The 19,980-nt window shown below is 43.0% G+C and overlaps 1 protein-coding gene across 1 annotated transcript in view; it reads left to right on the forward strand.

The window, feature by feature from the left end:
• KCNH5 (potassium voltage-gated channel subfamily H member 5) overlaps positions 1 to 19,980 on the forward strand; it is a 147,891-nt gene that overhangs the window by 11,658 nt on the left and 116,253 nt on the right. The window contains exons 2-4 of the mRNA XM_041476314.1: positions 431 to 554; positions 7,133 to 7,239; positions 11,518 to 11,646. Coding sequence (XP_041332248.1) covers positions 431 to 554; positions 7,133 to 7,239; positions 11,518 to 11,646 — 360 coding nt within the window. The remainder of the gene's footprint in view (positions 1 to 430; positions 555 to 7,132; positions 7,240 to 11,517; positions 11,647 to 19,980) is intronic.

Genomic DNA, 19,980 nt, shown 5'->3' on the forward strand with positions numbered 1-19,980 from the left:
GAAAAAGAGTCATTATCAGCTCTGGGCATGCATACAATTCAGCATTTAAAACTCAGTTTGCACATTAATTTAATGTTGCTTTCAAGATATGTATCAAATTAAAATAAAACATGCTGTCTTGCCCAGATGTGGTGAATAAATGAGTGCTTTCTTAATTGTTAAAGCATTGGAGCTTATATTGGTGTTTTGTGGTGTAGGAAGCTACTTCTATTACCAGGATTATAATTATTATTACTATTACTATTGTTATACAGTTATTCTGTTTGATCACAAATTCTTCTCAGATGTCCACTTGGATTTCCCTCTGAAACGCTGAGGTAGAAATTACTGTCACAAATAACTCTGCACCTGCTGTGTAACACAAGGAGGATTTCATTGTACTTTGCCACTGACAGCAGCCCTTTCTCCCTTTTGCTCTTTGTCCTTTCAGAATCCAGTTTTTTGTTGGGAAACGCCCAGATTGTGGACTGGCCCGTAGTTTACAGTAATGACGGATTTTGTAAACTCTCTGGATACCACCGAGCTGACGTCATGCAGAAGAGCAGCACTTGCAGGTATGCCCATTGCCTTTTTTGCTGCCACTTGGTGCACTTGGAAACTTTCAATCTGCTGGGAAGCATGGTGAGGTTTTGGGAGAAAGGATTGAGGTAAGAAAGGCATTGTTTTGCCGATGTTGAAGTCTTAAAACAGGCTTTAAATGAAACTGATTCAGAATTTATACAGCTCACAACTTACACAGAACATGGTAAAGCACCTTGAAATTTATCCTGCCTAGTATTGAGGAGAATGTACTCTAGCTAATGATCCACTAAAGAGAGTGGGGTTTTAGGGTGTATATTTCAAAGACACTTTTGCTAGATGGTTCTGAGTTCTGCTGTTGCATGCCAGGAGGCAGTGGGCTCTTCTGCAGCCCACGCTGGCCCCTATTATTAAGCATACACAGAGCCCAGTAATGCACAAAGTGCATCTTTATTCCCAAGAGAGTGATTAGGTTGCTGATATATTTACTCTAAGCATTGCAGCTTTATGGTTTTCTTCTTTTATGGGTGGTCTTTCAGGAGCCAGTGGCTGTGATTTGTGGCTGGATGTGCATTTGAGCTGTGCCTGCTGCCTCCTTTAGAAAGAGATGCTTTTGGGGAAGGACTGGCTCCCTGATGTGTGTGTGAGCAAAGCAAACAAGGGACAGGGGCAAGAAGGGATGGCTGAGGTACAAGTTTGTGTAGGTTTTCCTTTTCTGCCTTCAGGGACTGACCAATTCCAGGCACTGGGGACAGAGGATGGAATATCTGGAAGTGTTCAAGGCCAGGCTGGACAGAGCTTGGAGCAACCTGGTCTGGTGGAAGGTGTCCCTGCCCATGGCAGGGGCTTTGGGTCTTTAAGGTGCCTTTCAACCTGAACCATTCTATGATGATTCTGTGATCAGCAGTGATAATTTCTGGGAGATGATGCTGCCGTACACTGGTGATCAGCTGATGCTTCAGCTGGCAGGGGCAGGGTGGGCAGGGAGCCTGTCCCTGGATGGCAGTCACTGCTTCCTCCAGAAAGCAACACGTGCTGGTCTGGTCACGGCTCTCGCCTGCAGGGAAGAGGAGGAAGCAAGATCTGGGTTTGCTCTGTGCTGCTAAATGTCCTCTCAGGGGCAAGAGGCAGGAGATGGGCATGTTGAAATAAAATATTCATTCACACAGTAGCAACAGAGTCAATACACTCTGTGGGGCTGAAGGAAACAGCCTGATCACAGCTGCTCTGGAGATACATACACACTTTCCGCTTTGCTCTCTGCCATCCTCTGTATTGAATTGTCTGTGTTTGCTGTGAGCCAGTGCTTTTATAGCCCGTGCACATTAAAAAAATCACAAATACAGAATGGGATTGTAGGAAACTGTTGAGGAAGGGAAGGTTTAGCAACACCTGTCTGATAATGATGCACATGTGCTTCAAATATTGAGGGGACCAAAAGGTTTGTTCCATCTGAGCGCTTATTGTGAACTTGATAATCTCCTGTTACCATTTATAAGGGTCCTGTTTTGAGCACGTTCAAACAGGTCATTGAGGTGAATTGTACAAATCAAGGAGGAATTACTGTGGAAAATGGAATTGGTAGCAAAGATTGCTTTTTTCTTTCATCTTCATTCTAGACACCCACCTCTGGATTTTGAGGGGAGCCCTCTCTATACTTAAGGCATGACCAGCACTGTTGTGTCTCTTGGACAGGCTGGATGGGGCTTTGAGCAAACTGATCTGGTGGAAAGTGTCCCTGCCCCTGGCAGGGGGTTGGAACAAGATGATCTGTAAGGTCCCTTCCAACCCAAACTATTCAGGGATTCTATGAGTTACATGAGCAGAGAGATGTTTCTAACTTGTTAGGAGACATTCCAGACCTGTAAGAGCTGCACAGATTTCAGATTAAGTGAGAGCTGGACAGATTTTCAGCGTAGGTAACATGGAACATGCAGCCTTCCAGAGCAGGTGGAGCTGCTCTTTTATGAGAGATACAGAGATGATTGGTATTAAAGGCCAATGGTGCCTGCTTAGACTACTCAGCAGAATGTTATTGGAGGGTTTTTTCATATCTGGGGCTATTATTTACAGTATTTTCTGAGTCAGGCTCCCAGTCCAGTTTTGCTATGTTATGCCCAGATTATGTTACATTACATACAAAATTTGCTTTATAAGCAGGGTTTGTTTGACTGCTCTAAGACAAGTGCTTTGGGCTAAGAGTGCTGTGGTGCCACCTTCTAATGGCAGGTTTTTGAAGAGTCTGCTTTTCAATGCAAAAAAATCCAACCAAATTAAATATACAGATACAAACAATGTATATCTAGCCCTTGATCCAAGTTGTTTTTATTACCGATCACGAGTGTGATAAAGGACAATTTATAAATATTGCGATGTTTGGTCAATTTGCCTTAGGCTATAAGTGTTTCAAAATCATCTTTCAGCCATACTTTTCTCCTGGTAGTTCAGCAGAATTCACTACATTCTCTTTCCCATCCCATCCCCTACATTGAGACTGCTCATATGCCGTGTAGGTGTGGCACTCATGGACATGGTTTAGTGATGGACGTGGCAGTGTTGGATTAGCAGGTGGATTTGATGATCTTAAAGGTCTTTCCCAACCTAAATAATTCGGTGGTTCTGTGATTTTAAGTCTTGGGTGGTCTTGCCTGATACAGGTCGCAGGGAGGGGTAGATCAGCTGAAGGCGCTGGAGGTGTGAGTGATTTTTGTTCCAGCTCAGGCAATGAGTTAGTCCTGTGACAGGCTGGTAATTCCTTTGAATTTGTACTTCTCTCATCTTTTTAATCAGCAACAGTATGCTCACTGGCAGGAAAATCACTTAGAAATCCCTCACTATGAGTGCCAGTCTCCTTAGTTTCACAGGCACTATACAAAAAGCACATTGTACATACAAGTCATGCTATATTGGGTGATGGGAGTTGATACATGTTCTTTCTGAGCTCTCATGGCACTCAAAATTGCATGTGTAGCTTGGGCTGATATATAGAATAATTGGTATTAGTGAGTGCTAAAATGCATAGAATTTTTAGGTGGAAGAACTTTTCATCTGCTGTGCCAGGTGAAAATGAGGTGACAGTCCAGGAAGAACAGGGCTTATGTGTGACTGAGACACCTCTAACCTCCATTTAACCAAAAAAAGCCCTGCTGGAGGTGTATCAGTAGGTCAGCCAGCATCCAGGAAAGTCATTGATTTTGTGCCCAGTTGTCCCCAGACGTGACCATGTGTATCTTCAGGAACACTTTGAAAGAATAAACAGTTGTAAAACACTGAAATGCAGTTTAATGTTGCAAGTTATATCAGTGTTTTCTAAATATTGCTGCTTTATCAACTGAACTCTGTGATTTCATCATGCATTTGGAAGAGCAGGTATCCATTAATGGACCTACCCTGGCATTTGGCACTTGGCATTCACCCCAGGCTTTGCTCTGCTTGCTTTTCCTTGCACATGAGATTTTCACAGCCGCTGTTCCCACTGGAACACTTGGTCAGCATCTCTGCCCTGCCTTGTTTTGATTTACTGCCCTGACAAGTGGGATTAAAAACCAGTCTGCAAGGGAAATCCTGGCTCTGGTGAACCTAATGGCAAAATTCCCACTGTGCTCAAAGAAATGGGATTATTAATGGTGGGTACAGCTGGACTTGAAGAAGATTTGGTGCTGGGATGGCACCTCTGTGGCCTGAGTTTTGTGTGACCTTGCAGTGCCAAAGCTGTGCAAAGAAGCCCCACTGAGGATGCCTGTGGGACCCACAGAGCTGCACCTGAGGAATGGTGTTTGCTCTTCACCCTGCAGAGTTTTGAAGCTATTGATGTGTCTCTGTATTTGCTGTTCCTCTTGGGCAGATGTTTGTCTCTTGTAATTGTTGCCCTGACTGCTTTTGGATGAAGAGAGCTGTAAGTTTGGTGTAGGGCTGGATGCCTTCTGTGCTTCACTTCTCCTCTGTGCTGGATCATTCCTCTCAAAGAGCTGCTACTGCCTTGCAAACCCAGACCTGCTCTGATGCTGCTGCTCTGCATCCTGGCAAAGGACAGAGCAGCACAGTGAAACTTCAGACGGGGCTTTTCCGTGCCAAGAGATGCTTTAACAGGAAGGTGGGAGCCCAGGCATCCTAAATGACAACTGGTCTCTTTTGGAGGTGGAGAAAATATCTAAGATTGTGCCTCTCTCTGTGTACTTCAACAAGTCTTGCTTCTCTTTGATAAGTGTGTTTTCTGTGTAGTAAGATTCCCAGTAGCAGAGTGGTTTTGATATTTCTGTCTTGTACAGTTTGCACTCAAGGCATTTGACAAGCACAAAATGACAAAAAAAAGAAAAGGCAGAAAAAGACAGTGTGATTGACTAAAGAAGTAGGAGTCCCTCCATGTGTACAAAACAGGACAGACTAAATTAAATTAAACTTGTGATAAGCAAAAATCTTATATAACTCATGCAGTGAAAGGCTCTGAGGTTCCTTTGGTGCTGTTAAAAATTGCCTTCTGGAAAATGTTTTTATTGTTCCAGAAGCCTTTAAAATACCTCTTTATGTGTGAATATAATATGAGATTTGAGCATTACAGGTTTACTGCAACAATAAGCTGCTTGTAATTTAAAACATAAAGTTGATTGATCATGTTCTGCAGCACTAACTGGTATCGTCCACCTCTCATCAAGTAGGATTTGTCATTTTAACACTAATTAATAATGACTTTCTGTATTATAAATCATGTAAAATCAAGCCCTCAACAACTTCTTGCTATTTTTTCCTTCAGGACTATGAGAAACATTGTTTTAAGTCTCAAGAAAACAAAAAAAAGAGATGCAACAGAGCATTAAAAAATACATAGATGAAAAAAAAAATCAAACTCTTTTTGTTGTCATCTCATATATAAATGTGTAAGAGGTTATCAGGTGAAATGGGGAAAGGCAGGTCATTTGAAAAGGAGCAGTAGGCTGTGTTCTGCATGTCCTCGAGACAGCTGTGCCTGTTAATGATAATCAGGAATTACTGAAGCCTCGTGTCTGGGTGAAACCATTTCCTGCTGTCAGCTGCTCAGTGGCACCTCCTTTGCTGTCCCAAAGGTGACACTACCCCAGCACTGCCACCTTCACCACAAAGCCATGTTCCCAAGTGCCACATTGTGTTTTCTGAACACTTCCAAGGATGGTGATCCCACAGCATTCCTGGGCAGCCTGCTCCAGTGCCTGAGCACCCTTTCAGTGATGGTTTTCCCAGTATCTAATCTAATCAATGCCTGTGTTACCAGTGAAGAGACAGCTGTAGTGACACTCAGATGTTGCAGCCTCTCTGATGCCTCCATCACCCAGACCAGGCAGGACCCTGTTGTGGGAGCAGCTCCATTGCTTCCCTGGCTGGCTGGGAAGGGAAAAGATTCATGGTCTGGCCTTCATTGAGTACTTTAATGCTTGCTGAGCCTCTAACCACTGTGTTGTTTTATTGTTTCTTTCAGAGCAGGAGACATAAAATAAATGTTTATTGAACCTTTGGAGGTCTGTGGATCAATAAGAGAAGCTGCACTGAAACCACAGAGGCACTGATAGCTTTTCCCTTTCTTATTCTCAGGGTTTTCTGTTGTAGGTTTCAGATGAGGCTCAAACTGTTTGTGAACTAAGAGAATGGGGGGGAAAAAGTCTGATCAATTACAAGTATATTCATCCAAGTGTCTGAAAGCTTTTATCTGACGTTCCATTTTCTTTCAGTCCTGTAATTGGGAATTTGCACAGAGCAGCCTTTACTTATTTTTAATCCAGGGGAGAATGACAAGAAAAGCCTGGCTGTTTCCTTACAAAGGCTGTCAAAAGCAAGGTCAGGGGGTTGGGTTTGCTTACACCAGCTGGAGGTCTGACCTGGAAAAGAATGCAAAGATGAGATGCTTAAGTGGCAAGAAATAGCAGAGTTAAAATTACATTTTTATATTCTTAGCTCGGAGAGGGATGAGTCTCCAGAAGCTTTTTAGTATTTTCCACTGAACTATTAAAGAAATGCAGTATACAGTAAGGAAAATGAGGATGAATTTGGTTGTTTGATAGTAGTGCAGGCATAGGTACACATTGCAGTCATTGCTCCTCACTGTTCCAATCCTACCTGTATTTGTATTGGTATTTAGTAAAAGAATTCCAATTATCTTATTGTCCCAGATGCATCTTGACAAGATTAGATTTGCAGCCATGGGTTCAGCCAACAACCTTTACCTGTAATAACTTACATCCTTCCTCCAGAAGCATTTTCAGGAGGATTGAACAAAATTTGGGAGATTTTAGAGGTTTTGTTCAGTTTTCTCTGTTTTGACAGGAATACTGCCATGGCCTGCAGCTGTGGTGATAATGGTTTCATAAGCTGACAGCTCTTTTTCTAACCTTATATCCTTAAAGATATACTCAGTAAAGCACTTAATGAAGCATTATGTTGGATTTATTTGCAGTAAGAAGGTGGTCATGGTTGCTCGCTATTGTAGGTGTCCTTGTGACACTCTAAATATTTAAATGGAGTGTAAATCATAATTAAGCCTTGGTAAATGACAGTTCATAGCATCTTTAATGCTTTTGCTACTTAAGGTGACTGTAACAATGTTGTTACTTGTCTAGAAAAAAAGAGAATTTTTTTCTTTTTTCAGTTTTATGTATGGTGAACTGACAGACAAGAAGACCATTGAAAAAGTCAGACAGACTTTCGACAACTATGAGTCAAACTGCTTTGAAATTCTCCTCTACAAGAAAAACAGTATGTATATATGTGTGTGTGTGGTGCTGGGAGTGAGTGATAAAGCATATTGAAAGCATGTAATAGACTGAAAGAAATTTTCATTTTGACATATGGGTAAATTTGGGGCAAGATTTGGAGAAGAAACAGGCATTTTGGTTGCCACAGCTCAGGAAGAGATCTCTCTTTTCAGGCCAAGCATTCAGATTGCCAAGAATAGTAGTTGTTCCCTGCTGTCTCGAGTCTGACTCCTTCTTTCAAAAATATATTTAGTTTTGAGGATTGTTTCCCTGAAGGGAAACTGACTGGGTTAAGTGAAAAGAAATGCTGAATGAAGTTCCCCCACATCCCTCAGGAAACTCCCCCATGTCTCCACAAGTGAGAAGCCAGGCCCTGGCTGTGGAGTGGCTGCTCCTGGCAGTGTCAGGATGTCTCCGTGGTGTGTAACCCAGCACGTACCAGCTCTGGGGACAGCACTAAGCCTGGCACACAGCCCAGGCATTAGTTAGAAAAGCAGGGACTTCCATGGCTCAGTGAGATTCAGGGCCTGTGTTCCTTCTTGGTGGCATTGGGTTTGCAGGAAGTTGTCAGAACCAGAGATTTTCCTCATTTCGTCTTAGACACGAGCCATTGCAGACACATTTTCTGTCCTGGACAGTACTGGCTCGTCGACCTCAGAGCACATTCTGAGCACAGCCCTTGCTCTTGTGTGGCCTCACGCTGGCCTTGTGCGTGGTGGACAGATCTGCTGAGCTGGTGGTTGTGATTCCTGTTGTTGTCAGTGGAAATGAGCAGCCTCCTTCAGTAGCACAGGCAATCTTCCCAAGATAGAAGGCCAAAAGTCAGATTAAAGCTGGTTCCTCTATTCTGCACAGAATTAGTCCAGGTGACTGGGTTGGTGGCCAAGAGCAGTCCAAGCAGTCCTGATGGAGATGTTCTCCTCAGTTTGGCCCTCAGTACAGGATGCAGGTGCTGTGGGGCTGGGGATCTTTCCCCCTGCTTCGCCTGCCTGGAGCTCAGAATCTGAGGCCATGCTTCCCCTGGGTGGGCTCTGATGCTGACAGGGGATTGCCAGAGCTTTTCCCTGCGTGCTGTGGCTGAGGGAAGGGAATGTTGTGCCTCAGGAAGAGTTCCCTGTGCCTGACTGCCCCATTTCACCGCAAACCCACCTAAACCTTTCATGACATTGAAGGGAACATCCTGGACACCTCCTCTTATGCTTTACCTCTGTTTTCCCTTTTTAGACTCAATCTTCCTGTGTGGGCACTAAAATAGCAGGAAATGCCTGTAGAGTTCTCAGTTCTGCCTGCATCAAGGCATTTTAGCCAACATGTTAATTAAGGAGAGAAGCCAGAGCAGCTCAGAAGTCCAGCTGTTCCTGCTGGTGCTCAGGGGAGCCCTCCAAATGACCTCTTTTTGGTCCCTAAGCATATGGATGTGTCTGTTCCACAGATCTTCTGCTTCTCTTCCCGTTTCCTGTGCATTCCAGGTCACCTGGATGCCCCCTGACCTCAGGGGAATCTCCTGGGATGGTCTCATGTTGGGTATCTTTGCCAGTGGTGGTGCCCAGCACTGCCATGCCCTGTGTCCATGTGATTTCCAAAGTGGATCCCAGAGACCCTGTGCTCTCACCAACCCTGGCTTCTCTTAGTGAATGATACTCTTAACTCTTGCTCTAGAATGGGCCTGAATTTTATTCCTTCCTATTTTATTCATGTATTAAATGAGAAAAATCTTCTCTTGGTGACTTTCCTGTAACAAGGCAGAGGCTTTTTGCTTTGGGTTGTAGATTGTCTGCTGGAGCTTGATGATGCTGCAGAGATTTATTGAGCTGCAGTTGCCTTAATAAAATCTTCACCTTTGCCTAGATCTCCAAGCCTACACTTTCCATAAATTATGCAGGATTACAGAAGGACTTTATGGAAAATTACTCAGTATTCCTCTCTGGGCTTGAGTCATTTCCCATCCATAACATCTGTTGTCAGCTTTCTTCTCCATCACCCAAAGCCCAGAACCTCAACCCCTCACTCATGCTAACAGGCTCACCTCTGGGCTCCAGCTCAGCAGCTGTGTGCTCAGGGTTTCCTTCCATTTGTCATTCTCTCAGCCTCGTGGAAGATGGTCCTTCAAGACATTGCCTGCTTATCCTCCAGGCTGAAAATTGGAGCAGAGAAGGAAATAAGGATTATCTGTTGGTATGAATGTACTTCTGCAGAGTGTAGGTGGTTACTCTGTGGAAGGGCTTGTGTTTATCACCTACATGAGGCTTGCAGTGCCTTCAGAGCACCCTCCCACCCACATTTTCAAACTATAGGTCCAGGTGTGCTGTGTAATTTTGATAATGTGGCACAATGTGGTGGTTTTTTGTTTTGTTTGTTTGTTTGTTTTTTCTTTACCCATTCCCTTTTGCTTCTGGCAGAGGGAGATTTTGAGGTTTTCAGGTTGTTTTCCCATCCTTCTTTGCTGTGTTAGAGATGATCTTTAAGGGCTCATGTTCTCCAGCAGCATCTGTTTGACTGCTGCCTTCACATTTCCCTTGGTGTGTTCTAACCTACCTTGTAGCTTCTAGCTTCAAGACTTGAAAGCTTGCTACAACTCTCTTCTGCTTTGCTGCAATCCCTTATTATATAGTCCTTACCTCTGCCCACACAGCTATTCACCAACTACATTAGGCATGCCTGCATATGCTTACATATATATATGTATGTATATATGTATATGCATGCCTCTCTCTATATATGAATATCTACATGGTAATACTCAGGAAACTTCTTGCTTTTTCTCATTTTGCTGCTTCTACAGCAGTGGCCACCTTGCCTCTGTCTTTGATTTTTGTCAGCACCCTTGTGCAGGGTGTTTTGCCTACTTGCTTTCATCTCAAAGGGTACCAGTGGATTCCCAGGTATAAGTGCAAATTACTTCTCCAGAAAGCTGCAGCACTCTGTTTTAGCAGTTATGAAAAGTCTTTTGTCTTGGGTTAGCAACTGGGAATTAAGATAATCAAGTAATCAGCATAATAGCTTTGGAATTATCACAAAAAGCAGTCCCACATCTCTCCCACTTCTCCAGTTTACTGGTAGTGAGTTACTGGTTTAATCTGGGTTGAATTTCAATAAACCCTTGTGGGTTTTAACCTTCCCCACAATAATCCTAGCCCAAATGGTTTTCTCTGCCCTCTGGGATCTGTGCTGCAGCTCCTGGCACAGCTCCCGGACCTGGTGCATCAGAGGAGATTTGGGGGGGCCAGCAGTGCCCATGTGGGATAACAGTGGGCAAGAGGCTTGTGTCAATGTGTCAGCTCTCAGGCAGCTCAGGAGAAAAGCCATTCTGTCAACTGGCTGAAAGCACATCAAATCCCAGAGGTAATTATCTGGCTGTGAAGGCATTTATGGCGCAGCATGCGTAGGTGCTCGTTTGGGAGGGAGGGAAGCTTTGCTGGATGGAGAGCATCTGACATTCCCAGCCCTGCAGGGGAACAGGGTTTTCTAAGAAAATTGCTTCAGAGTTCTAGGATTTCACCCCTTGTGGAGTACACCTGCATGTGTAGGGGATGGCCACGTGTCAGCCTGGAAGCTTCAGCTCCTGAGCACCTGCAGGAGCCCTTCTGCAAATGGGGGGGATTTACCAAAAGCCAAGCTGGCCACTCCAAAACCAAGGGCTGGTTTGGCTGTTTATTTGGTGGGTGGTAGGATTTGAAAAACACTTGGTTTCACTTCAAAAGTTAAGTAGAGATAACTGTGCTGGGAGAGTGCTGCACTGGGCAGGGCAGTGAGGAGGTGGAGGTGTGACCTGAAACACAAAAAAAGAAATCAAATCTGTCCTGACAGGACATTTGAGAGTCCAACTGAGGTCCTCTTAAATATTGTAGTCTTATAAAATTTGGAGCACTTCACAGTATATTCCATAATTTTTGGATTTGATAGCTTCATATTATGTAAAGAGGGAATTAAAGATGCCATCCACCTGTTTTTTTCTCACCTTTCTACATTTCAGACCTAAGTTTGTGCAACATGATGGGAAAAAAACAAGAGCAAGAGGGGAAGAACAATGTATTTTATTTCAGAATAAATTTTTATATAGCCTTCTGTCTGTGTTTATCATCTAGTTAGATTAATGAAGCTGTAAAAATGGGAATATGTTGTTTTCCTTGAAGGAAGTAAAATTAAAAACTCTGGAAGATGCAGAAATGTTGAGATACACAGCTAAACTACACGTGTGTTTTAATAGTGTGTAAATGTTATGGGTTGGGGGTAGTTTGTGCTACACTACATTCCAATGTCGCTTTTTTCTCTGCCCCAGGAACCCCAGTTTGGTTCTACATGCAAATTGCACCTATAAGAAATGAGCACGAAAAAGTGGTTTTGTTCTTGTGCACTTTTAAGGATATCACTTTATTCAAGCAACCGATCGAAGATGATTCAACAAAAGGTAAACATGAAGTATATTATTATTTTTTTGTGAAGGATAGAAGTAAATGCTTGAGCTCAGATCTGTCACAGGGATGTGTTATGTCTGTGATCTGTGTCTTCAAGTGAGGAAAGGTTTTGTGACCTGTCAGAGTTTCAATCCCACTCTCCTAAATTATTTTTTAAAAAAGGAAGGATAAATCGCCATGAGTGGAAATTCCCTACCAATGTTTTCCTAGAGTCACAAGCCTTCATTTTTCTTTGTAATTCACTTCTTCATCACTACAGCAGGTCCTTTCTAAAAATTACAGTTTTTGAGTCATTTGAATGCTGTGCTGTTTTGGGAGATCTTTCTGTTATGGGACAGGTGTCACCTTTTCAGGAAAAAAAATAATTCCAGCTCCTTGTGATGAGATGCTGATATTTCTTCCCATTCTCCCTCTTGGAGGTGAAGTGTGAAACAGCCTGCTTGAGTCATTTATTACTGCTGAGGAGTAATGACTGCATGGCAGTGGGCATTGTGCTTGTTACTTATCAGCTGCAGGGCAGGATTTTGTTGGAATGCTCTTGTCACTGAACAGCTCCTGGCCAGACCTGCAGCCTTGCAGGAGAAATTGGTGGGGAAAGGTACAGAGGATCTGACAGCACCATCCTCTGCTTTAGTTACAAAACACGTGTCTTGTGTCAGGTTTACATGTGTATGGCTTTGGGTGAAACAATGCATGCTTACATAAAGAAGGACATTATCCACGTCTCTTGGAAGTTGCCTCCTGATGATTAATTCTTTACTATGTTTTTCCCTTCATGCTTGAAGAAGGCTTGATATGTCACTTGGTGCTGGTGTGCTCTAAGCCATCTTCTTTAGGATAAAAAGTTGGTGTCATTTGAATGCAAAACGCTTCTTAATATCTAGATAGAACTTACTGCAAGTGTTTGGATAACTGAAAACTCAGTTTATAAAGGCAGACTCAAAATGAAAGGCTCTCCTCCTAGCTAACACTAAATATGACATTTTTTCTTTTTGTCTAGAGAGTATTATCCATAAAATTATAAGATCCTGATATAGGAATACCTTCTCAGCCATCATAAACTTTATTGCCTCTACAATTTAGCTAGCAACCTGCAAATGTTCTTTATTTCATTTTCAGCTCCATAATGTGGAATTCTTCTGCCTGGAAATAATCTGAGGTTTTTAGGGTAAATGCTGGTTAATTAAAAGGCCTTTATAGGTATCTGAAGGCATGGCACTGGCTCCTTGCTGCAGTGTATGTAATACATAGTGTGAGCTCTTCAAGGAAAAAGACAGTATTTGCAAGAATCATCATGTAAGGGTCCCTATTTGATGCCTTCTGGAGGAACCAAGATGTATCTCACATGGAACCAGCTCCCAAATCCCCCCTTTTTCCCAGCTCTGCCCCACTTCCCGCAGGACTGAATTGAACTGGGAAGTGTTGGACTGCAGCAGGACAGAGAGAACACACTGAAGGTGGCTCTCAAATGCAGAAATGATGAAGGTTGCCTCCTTTGGATTCTCAGCCTGGGATATTCAAACCCTGCTGCCTTCCCTGGGGAAGCAGGGATGTGCTCCAGAGGCTGAGCTCTTCCCCTCCCCATCTTGTGGCTGAGGAGGAGCAGAACCCATGTGGCATCCAGAGCAGGAATATATGTTCCTATGGGAAAGAGCAGTAGCAGTGAAATGCATGACTTGTGTGCTGCTGCTCTGCACTGGAGAGTACCATTAGTTAAAATGCCAGGTATTAATGATGGACATCACAAAATGTTGCTCTCAGCAGCCAAAGAGGTTTGGCTCTGTGTCTAAAGAGCCCTTACTTCTGTCAAAGTCATACTCTAAAACCCCCCCAAACTCAAACAGAACATTGCAGAGGCAGTGCAGCCACATTTCCCACATTTCTTTAAAGCACAGAATTGGCGACTTAGGAATCTGCTTTGGTTAGAGCATTGAAGAGCATTGATCTTTTCCTCCAACAAACCTCATCATCACAAACCACTGACCCGATTTTTCTTCTGCTTCTGTATAAATTAAAGCTTGTCTTTTGCACCCTTGATATAAGGAAAACATATTCAAATATTTGCAGCACTTTACTGCAGGGGTGGGAAAACAGCACTGTTGCATCACCCTGTGTGTCTCAGCTGTGTGGGTCTCTGGGATCCCACGGCACTGGGATCATAGTGGTTTTGTGTCAGACATGGTGCTATGAGAGATACATAATTCATTGTCCCTGCAGATAACATTACAATGTGCTTAGGAGCTGCCAGGCCACTTTCTTTTTGAATGATGAGATTGGTAAACATATATGTTAAAATTTAGCTGAGAATTTTTAAAGTCTTGTGGAAAAGGGTTTCAATAAGATGCTGCTGCTGAGTGCTGGGATTTGCCATTGAAAGGGCTATTTTTTTTTTCCTTTTTAAAAGAAGGATATTTCTTAAGAAATTCTGCCAGGACCATGCAATACATAATACATGAGTAACTATGGTGCAGATGAGTTACTGTGTGTTACTTATGGGAGCAGTAAATTTGAGATAAAAAATTCAGCAGGAATAAAATATTGATGCCATTATGCAATAATCTCTCCATACCAAAACGTTCTGCACTGTTCAAAGGTGTGTTGCTTTGTTGTGAAGCTTCAGTATATCATGCTCCTGTGAGGTATTTAAATCATGCCACTGGTTTATCTACACTGCAGAGTGTCTGTGTGTCCCCACTCCTGGAAGTACCTGGTTGGGTTGGCCAGACCTGCTTGCAGTGGGGTTGGCATCTCCTGGAGACCTTGCCAGGGAACAGCAGGTTTGGGGGACAGAGAGTGGTGCTGAGGATGCAGATCTGCCCAAAAGTGTTGAGCAGCTTGTTGTGTTTGTGAAGACAGGGCAGACATATGAAACAGTTGTCTTACTGCAAAGCACGTTGCCAAAGTGAGGTGGGATTTTCCTTTTCCTGATGTGGGTTTAAAAATGTGTTTGTTGAGTGCAAAAAATGCAGTTGACTTCACGGGGACAGGCCCCGTGCGAGCAGAGGGAGTCAGAGAGGTCTGGGACACTGTGACAGATGGTGTGTCTCTGCTTACCTGTGTGCTCACCACTTGCTCTGTTAATGCTGAAAGGAGGAGGAGGAGGAAGAAGGGAGGAGGACTCAGCTTTGCTTGCCGCAGGGAGTAAAAGTAATGAAAATTTTTCCCGGCCTCACCCAGGGGGCTGTGAATTTTCTGCAGACCAGAAAGCTGTTGAAACTTACTGGACTGTAAGCAAGACTTGAGAAAAGGGATGTTTAAAAGCCACCTTCCTCTCATAAAATACAGTGACAGAGATCAAAACCCTTCTTTTCTGAGAGGGTGGAGGCAGTCGACTGTCGGCTGAAGATTGGACTGGCTTGTTTTCTTGTTACTTGTGCTCCAATCTGTTATTGCTGGGTGAGGCGTGGGAGACCTCTGATGTATGGCAATGTAACAGTGACCAAAACTGCTGTAAAGCCATTCCTTGTAAATGGAAAATTACTTCAAAAAGTGTCTAACCAGTCAAAAGTGTCAAAACCCCCCAGCAACTCCAGCAGAAGCAGCAAAACTGATGATGGAAGGAAGGATCAGCCTCCTGGTTGATGTGTTCCCTCCTGGGTGAAGGTGCCACTGGCAGCTTGGATGTCTGGAGGGTAGAGAGAAGCCCCTCCACTGGTTTGGGTTTGGATTTATAGTGCCCCAGTGTGGCATTCACATTCTCTGGAAAAATCCCTTCCCCCAGGATTTTTCTCCTAGGAAGCTGAGAAGCCTCAGAGAAAAAGGAAAACAATTCTTATCTCATTTGCTTCTCCTGTGTTGTGCTCATGTGGAATGTGTTTGGAGATTGTTTACCCACAGGTGATTGTTTCATTGGATACTGCTGTGAGTTGTTTTGACCCTTTGGCCAACCAGGGCCAGGCTGTGTCAGGACTCTGGAGAGAGTCATGAGTTTCATTATTATCTTTTTAACATTCTGTACATATCCCTTCTGTATTCTTTAGCATAGTATAGTTTAGTATTCTTTAGTATAATATAGTATCATAAAATAATAAATTAGCCTTCTGAGAGCATGGAGTCAGATTCATCACTCCTCCCTGCCACGAGGGTCCCTGCAAATACAATTCCCCAGCTCCTGAGCCAGTGGCTGATGAGCTGTGGATGGGGGCAGTGTGGAGGAAGAAGAGGTGTGAGAATTTGTGGTGAGGCAGGAGGTGATGGCTGCCCTTGGTGGTCATTGGGCCAGTGCTTTATTTTCTGGTTAAGGAGCTGTGCTCTGCTTGTCTGATCTCTCCTTTCCTTCTCCTGCTCCTCTTTGCTAATGGGAGTATTTGTCTTATCTGGATTCAGCAGCAAGCAGCAGGTCCCACCTGTGGTGGCAGAGGGCCAGATCCCCAGGTCTCCTGGCTCGAGGCCGTGCACAGCAGAGGTGGAAGGCCATTACAAGCATATGAAAGATCCTATTACGTATTTTCTTTAGGCAAATAAAACCCAAAGGATCTTTTTTTTAATGTTTGTACCATTGTCAGGTCACAGTTGGATGCTTTTATCAGCTTGCTGAGCTTTTATTCTGTCTTTACCCAATGGCCTTTTAAAAACATCTGAAGACTTTCAATTCCTCCAAAGACACACAGTGGTAATAATCTTCTGTTTATTTGTCAGGAAAAAAATTAAGCCATTTTTCTGGGCCCTAACTATCAGAAGGGTGAATGGGGCCACTTAAAATGTTAACTCCATTTGAGTCCAGGAGTGGTGTAGAGTCTATGGAACAAAATGTTTAAGTATAGAAAAAAAATAAAAGACCAGCAATTTTGGTTAATAGTGGTGTTTCACCTAGTTGTGCAGTGGTTTTATTTACTTTGTTATCATCAGTGAAGAAAAAGTGTGGCCTCTATGTAAACTTAGAATTTTTGGAATTGGCTGGGATTCTCACTGGTTGTCTGGAGTCTCTGTGGAGTGAAACATCAGGCTTGTCACATCTGTAGTGATCTGGAAGTTCTAGTGAATAATGATGGGACGTAGAATCAGGATGCGAAGTTGTGTTAAAGAGCCCCCTACAACTCAGGACTGTGTGCTGTTAACAGATGGGATCAGGAAATGGCACAGCAGGATCCTGAAGTTGCTTTTTTTTTTTTTTTTTTTTTTTCTTTTCCCTTTTCACTTGATAGAGCCAGACTCTGATAATCAAGTCTGTCTGGGACAATGCAGTAATGCTTCCAGTGATATAACTCTTTATGGTTATATAACTCCATATAATGATACAACTCTATCTCAGAGTGTGACAGGGCTATAAAAAGTGTAGTAGTTGCAGAAATATGCACTTATGGCTTTCTAATCCTTGCTAAGCCTATAATTCTGATCCATTTTTATCTTTAATAAGTGCAAGTTATTAAGCATATATAACTAGTTGCACATGGGAACCTTTTTTTTCCTTGAGGGGGTATCCATCCTGGTGATAATAGAAGAAGTGGGTGGAGGGATTAGAGCATGAAAATAAGGTTTCTACCTTTAGCTGAAGCACAGTGTACCCTGTTGAGTACATCACCTTGACAGTAATCCATCACAGTAATTTAACAGGTTACAATTTGGATATCCTTAACATGTTTTTATTGCACTTTTCTGTGGCTGTAATAACAAGGGTCACAATAGAGACCCACTTGTTCTCATGCTGCTTCCTTTTGCTGTGATTTGCAGTTTCCTCCCTTCCAGGCAGCAAGGGGATCACCTCCAGTTCTCCATTCTCCCCTGGGTCTGGAGTGCAGCATCCAGGGACTCCTGGCTGGGAGAAAGGGCTTTGGTTTGGGAGGGGTGCCAAGAATGGGCATTTGCCAGGACACCAGGTGGGTTTTCAGTGCCAAGAGCAGACAACTCAGTGCAATGATGCTGAGAGAGAATCTCTTAGTATTTAGACAGTTAGGTAATATTGCGATAAAATACTATTTTAGGTAGTGTTTTAAACCATCCATTTGGGATAGGCACAGCTTGCCAGTAACCTGGAACGCCTTCCAAGGTTGCTTTTTCCCCGTTCTGCAGGACAAGCATCCCTGTTGTTCATCCCTGTTATGCCTTCAGTGGTGTGCTGCTGGCACTTTCTGCAGACACTGCACAGGATGAATAGTCACAGGGACAGTTGCTTCCTCACTCTCAGGAGTGATGCTCCAAGGCCTTATTTTCACTCCCTCTTCCCTCTCTGTATCCTTTTTCGCTTTACTGCTGCTGGAGATCCACCATGATGAAGAAGAGGGAATTTCTATTTCCATATCCAGGGTTGTTTAATTTCTTTCACAGAAATGAAGTTTTTTTTTTTTTTTTTTTTTTTTTTTTTTTTTATTTTTAAACCCTTTTTAGCCCCCTTGTGGCGCTCTTTTTTTTAATCTGATACAGCCTTTGGAGCCCTTTGTGTGCTCCATCAGCAACCCATCAATGCACATTAACTGTCTGCAAATTTCTGGAAATTTAATGTGCAATGAAAATGAAATCCCACTGAAATGAAATCTAGCCCTGTGAGAGATTGAATTAAACTGGAAGCTGATCTTTGAAGCAGAAGCTGTTTGTAGATGGATACACTCTGTATGTGGAAAACTGAACACTCATCATTAGCCAAATCTAAAATAATAAGTATAAATGGGGTTTAAAAGTCTGATCTGTGTAACACAGGGCATTCCACTTCACTAAGTTGCTCCTCTGCTGAACCCATGAACTTTTGTGTAACTAAATCATCCCCTCCAGGGAGGCATCCAGTATTGGTTTAGAAGAGGCTGAGCATCCACTACATTGCTTGCTATGTTTTGTGCTTCTCCATTAGGCTTTTGGCATTAAAGAAATGTCAAATTAGCCTGGCTTCAGCTTCTTGCATGGCATCTTCTTATGTCTTTTTTCCCACTGTATTAAGGAAGTCCCACTAAGGCATTTACACATATAATCAGCTCATCACTGTGCCTCCATTTGATAAAGTAAATGAGTTCAGCTCCTTAAACCTTTGTCTAGACTGAAGTTGGAGCTCTGGTGATGGCAGATACATGGATATTTTAGCTGCCCTTTAATCCAGCTCATTGGCAGCAGCAGGGATGAAGCTGTGGTGTCCTGGATTTCATCCTCTCAGGTCCCCAGTGAGTTTCTGCAGCAATTATTGTGGCTGGGTGGGTTTCCAGCTAATTCCTCACTATTGCTCATTGCTCAGCCTCCAAGCCCAGTTTTTACTGTTATGTATCCAAGGAGCAGGTGACTTTTGCCAAAACCAATTACATGCTGAATTGCTTATCTACCAAGACATTTGGATAATTTTCAGACCTTCTCTTGCCTGGGACATTTCCCCCTCCTGTGCTGGAATTACAATTTTCGTTGCTTTTTTCTGGATGACTGTTTTACATTTAAAATGTGTTTTAATGGCACATGTCCAGGCATCAAGCACATCATTCTGTTGGACTGTCCTCAGTGCTTTTAACATTCCCCTAATCCTCCTGTCATTTGACACTTGTATCAGTCATTTTATAAGGACTTTCATACCCTGGAGATAAGCACTGAATAGGATGCCTGGCCACTGGTGTCTGGAAGGATCCCAGTAATAAATTTTTACTATTTTCCACTGTTCCTTGTTTGATACTTACCAAGTAATACATTCTTCACCCATTTAACCTGTAATTTACTGAACTGTGTGGTCTCAATATCTTTTTGAGAGTGTCACACAAGGGTCAATTTGGTGAAGATTGCTGTGCAAGAGGCTTTGGCCACTCTGTGTCTCTGGGGTGATTCAAATGCAGAGCCAGGATGAGGTGATGTGATGAACACTTTGCTATCTGACCAACTCCTAAAGCCAGTTAACTGATATTTACTGGAATTAGTATTTTTCCCCCTTCTTCTTCCCCAAAAATTGCACCTGTTTTTGTACACTTATGGGAAGTAATTCCCCAGTGGCCCTGTGTTTGTGTATAAAGTTTAGCCTTATTTGCAGAAAAGTGAAATGTAAGAAGTTGGGCACTGTACATTTAAGGCTATTTGAGAATTAAATTAAAAAATATTTTGTAATTTTAAAATGTATGCCTAGTGCAGTCTAGAGTTGGATAAATCTTAGCTCTCCTTATCAGTAGATCTCAAAATGACTTGCAAATTAGGTAATTAGCATTATCTTCATTTTGAGGAGGAGAAGCTGAAGCTCAGAGAGGTAAAATGATATGCCCAAGACTACCCATTAGTTCTTCATCCATACTGAGCTCCCCAGCAGTTGCAGTGGGTGGATGGTAACTGGGAAGACAACACTGAGCAGGAAGGGAGGTTGGATGTAAAAGTTAGCCCAGGAGTGCAGTGCATTTTCAGACAGTGGAACACACAGAGTTTCAATTCCAGAAATTTAT

This window comes from Pyrgilauda ruficollis, unplaced genomic scaffold, assembly GCF_017590135.1.
Source record: "Pyrgilauda ruficollis isolate IOZ18807 unplaced genomic scaffold, ASM1759013v1 scaffold38, whole genome shotgun sequence".
NCBI classification, from domain to species: Eukaryota; Metazoa; Chordata; class Aves; order Passeriformes; family Passeridae; genus Pyrgilauda; species Pyrgilauda ruficollis.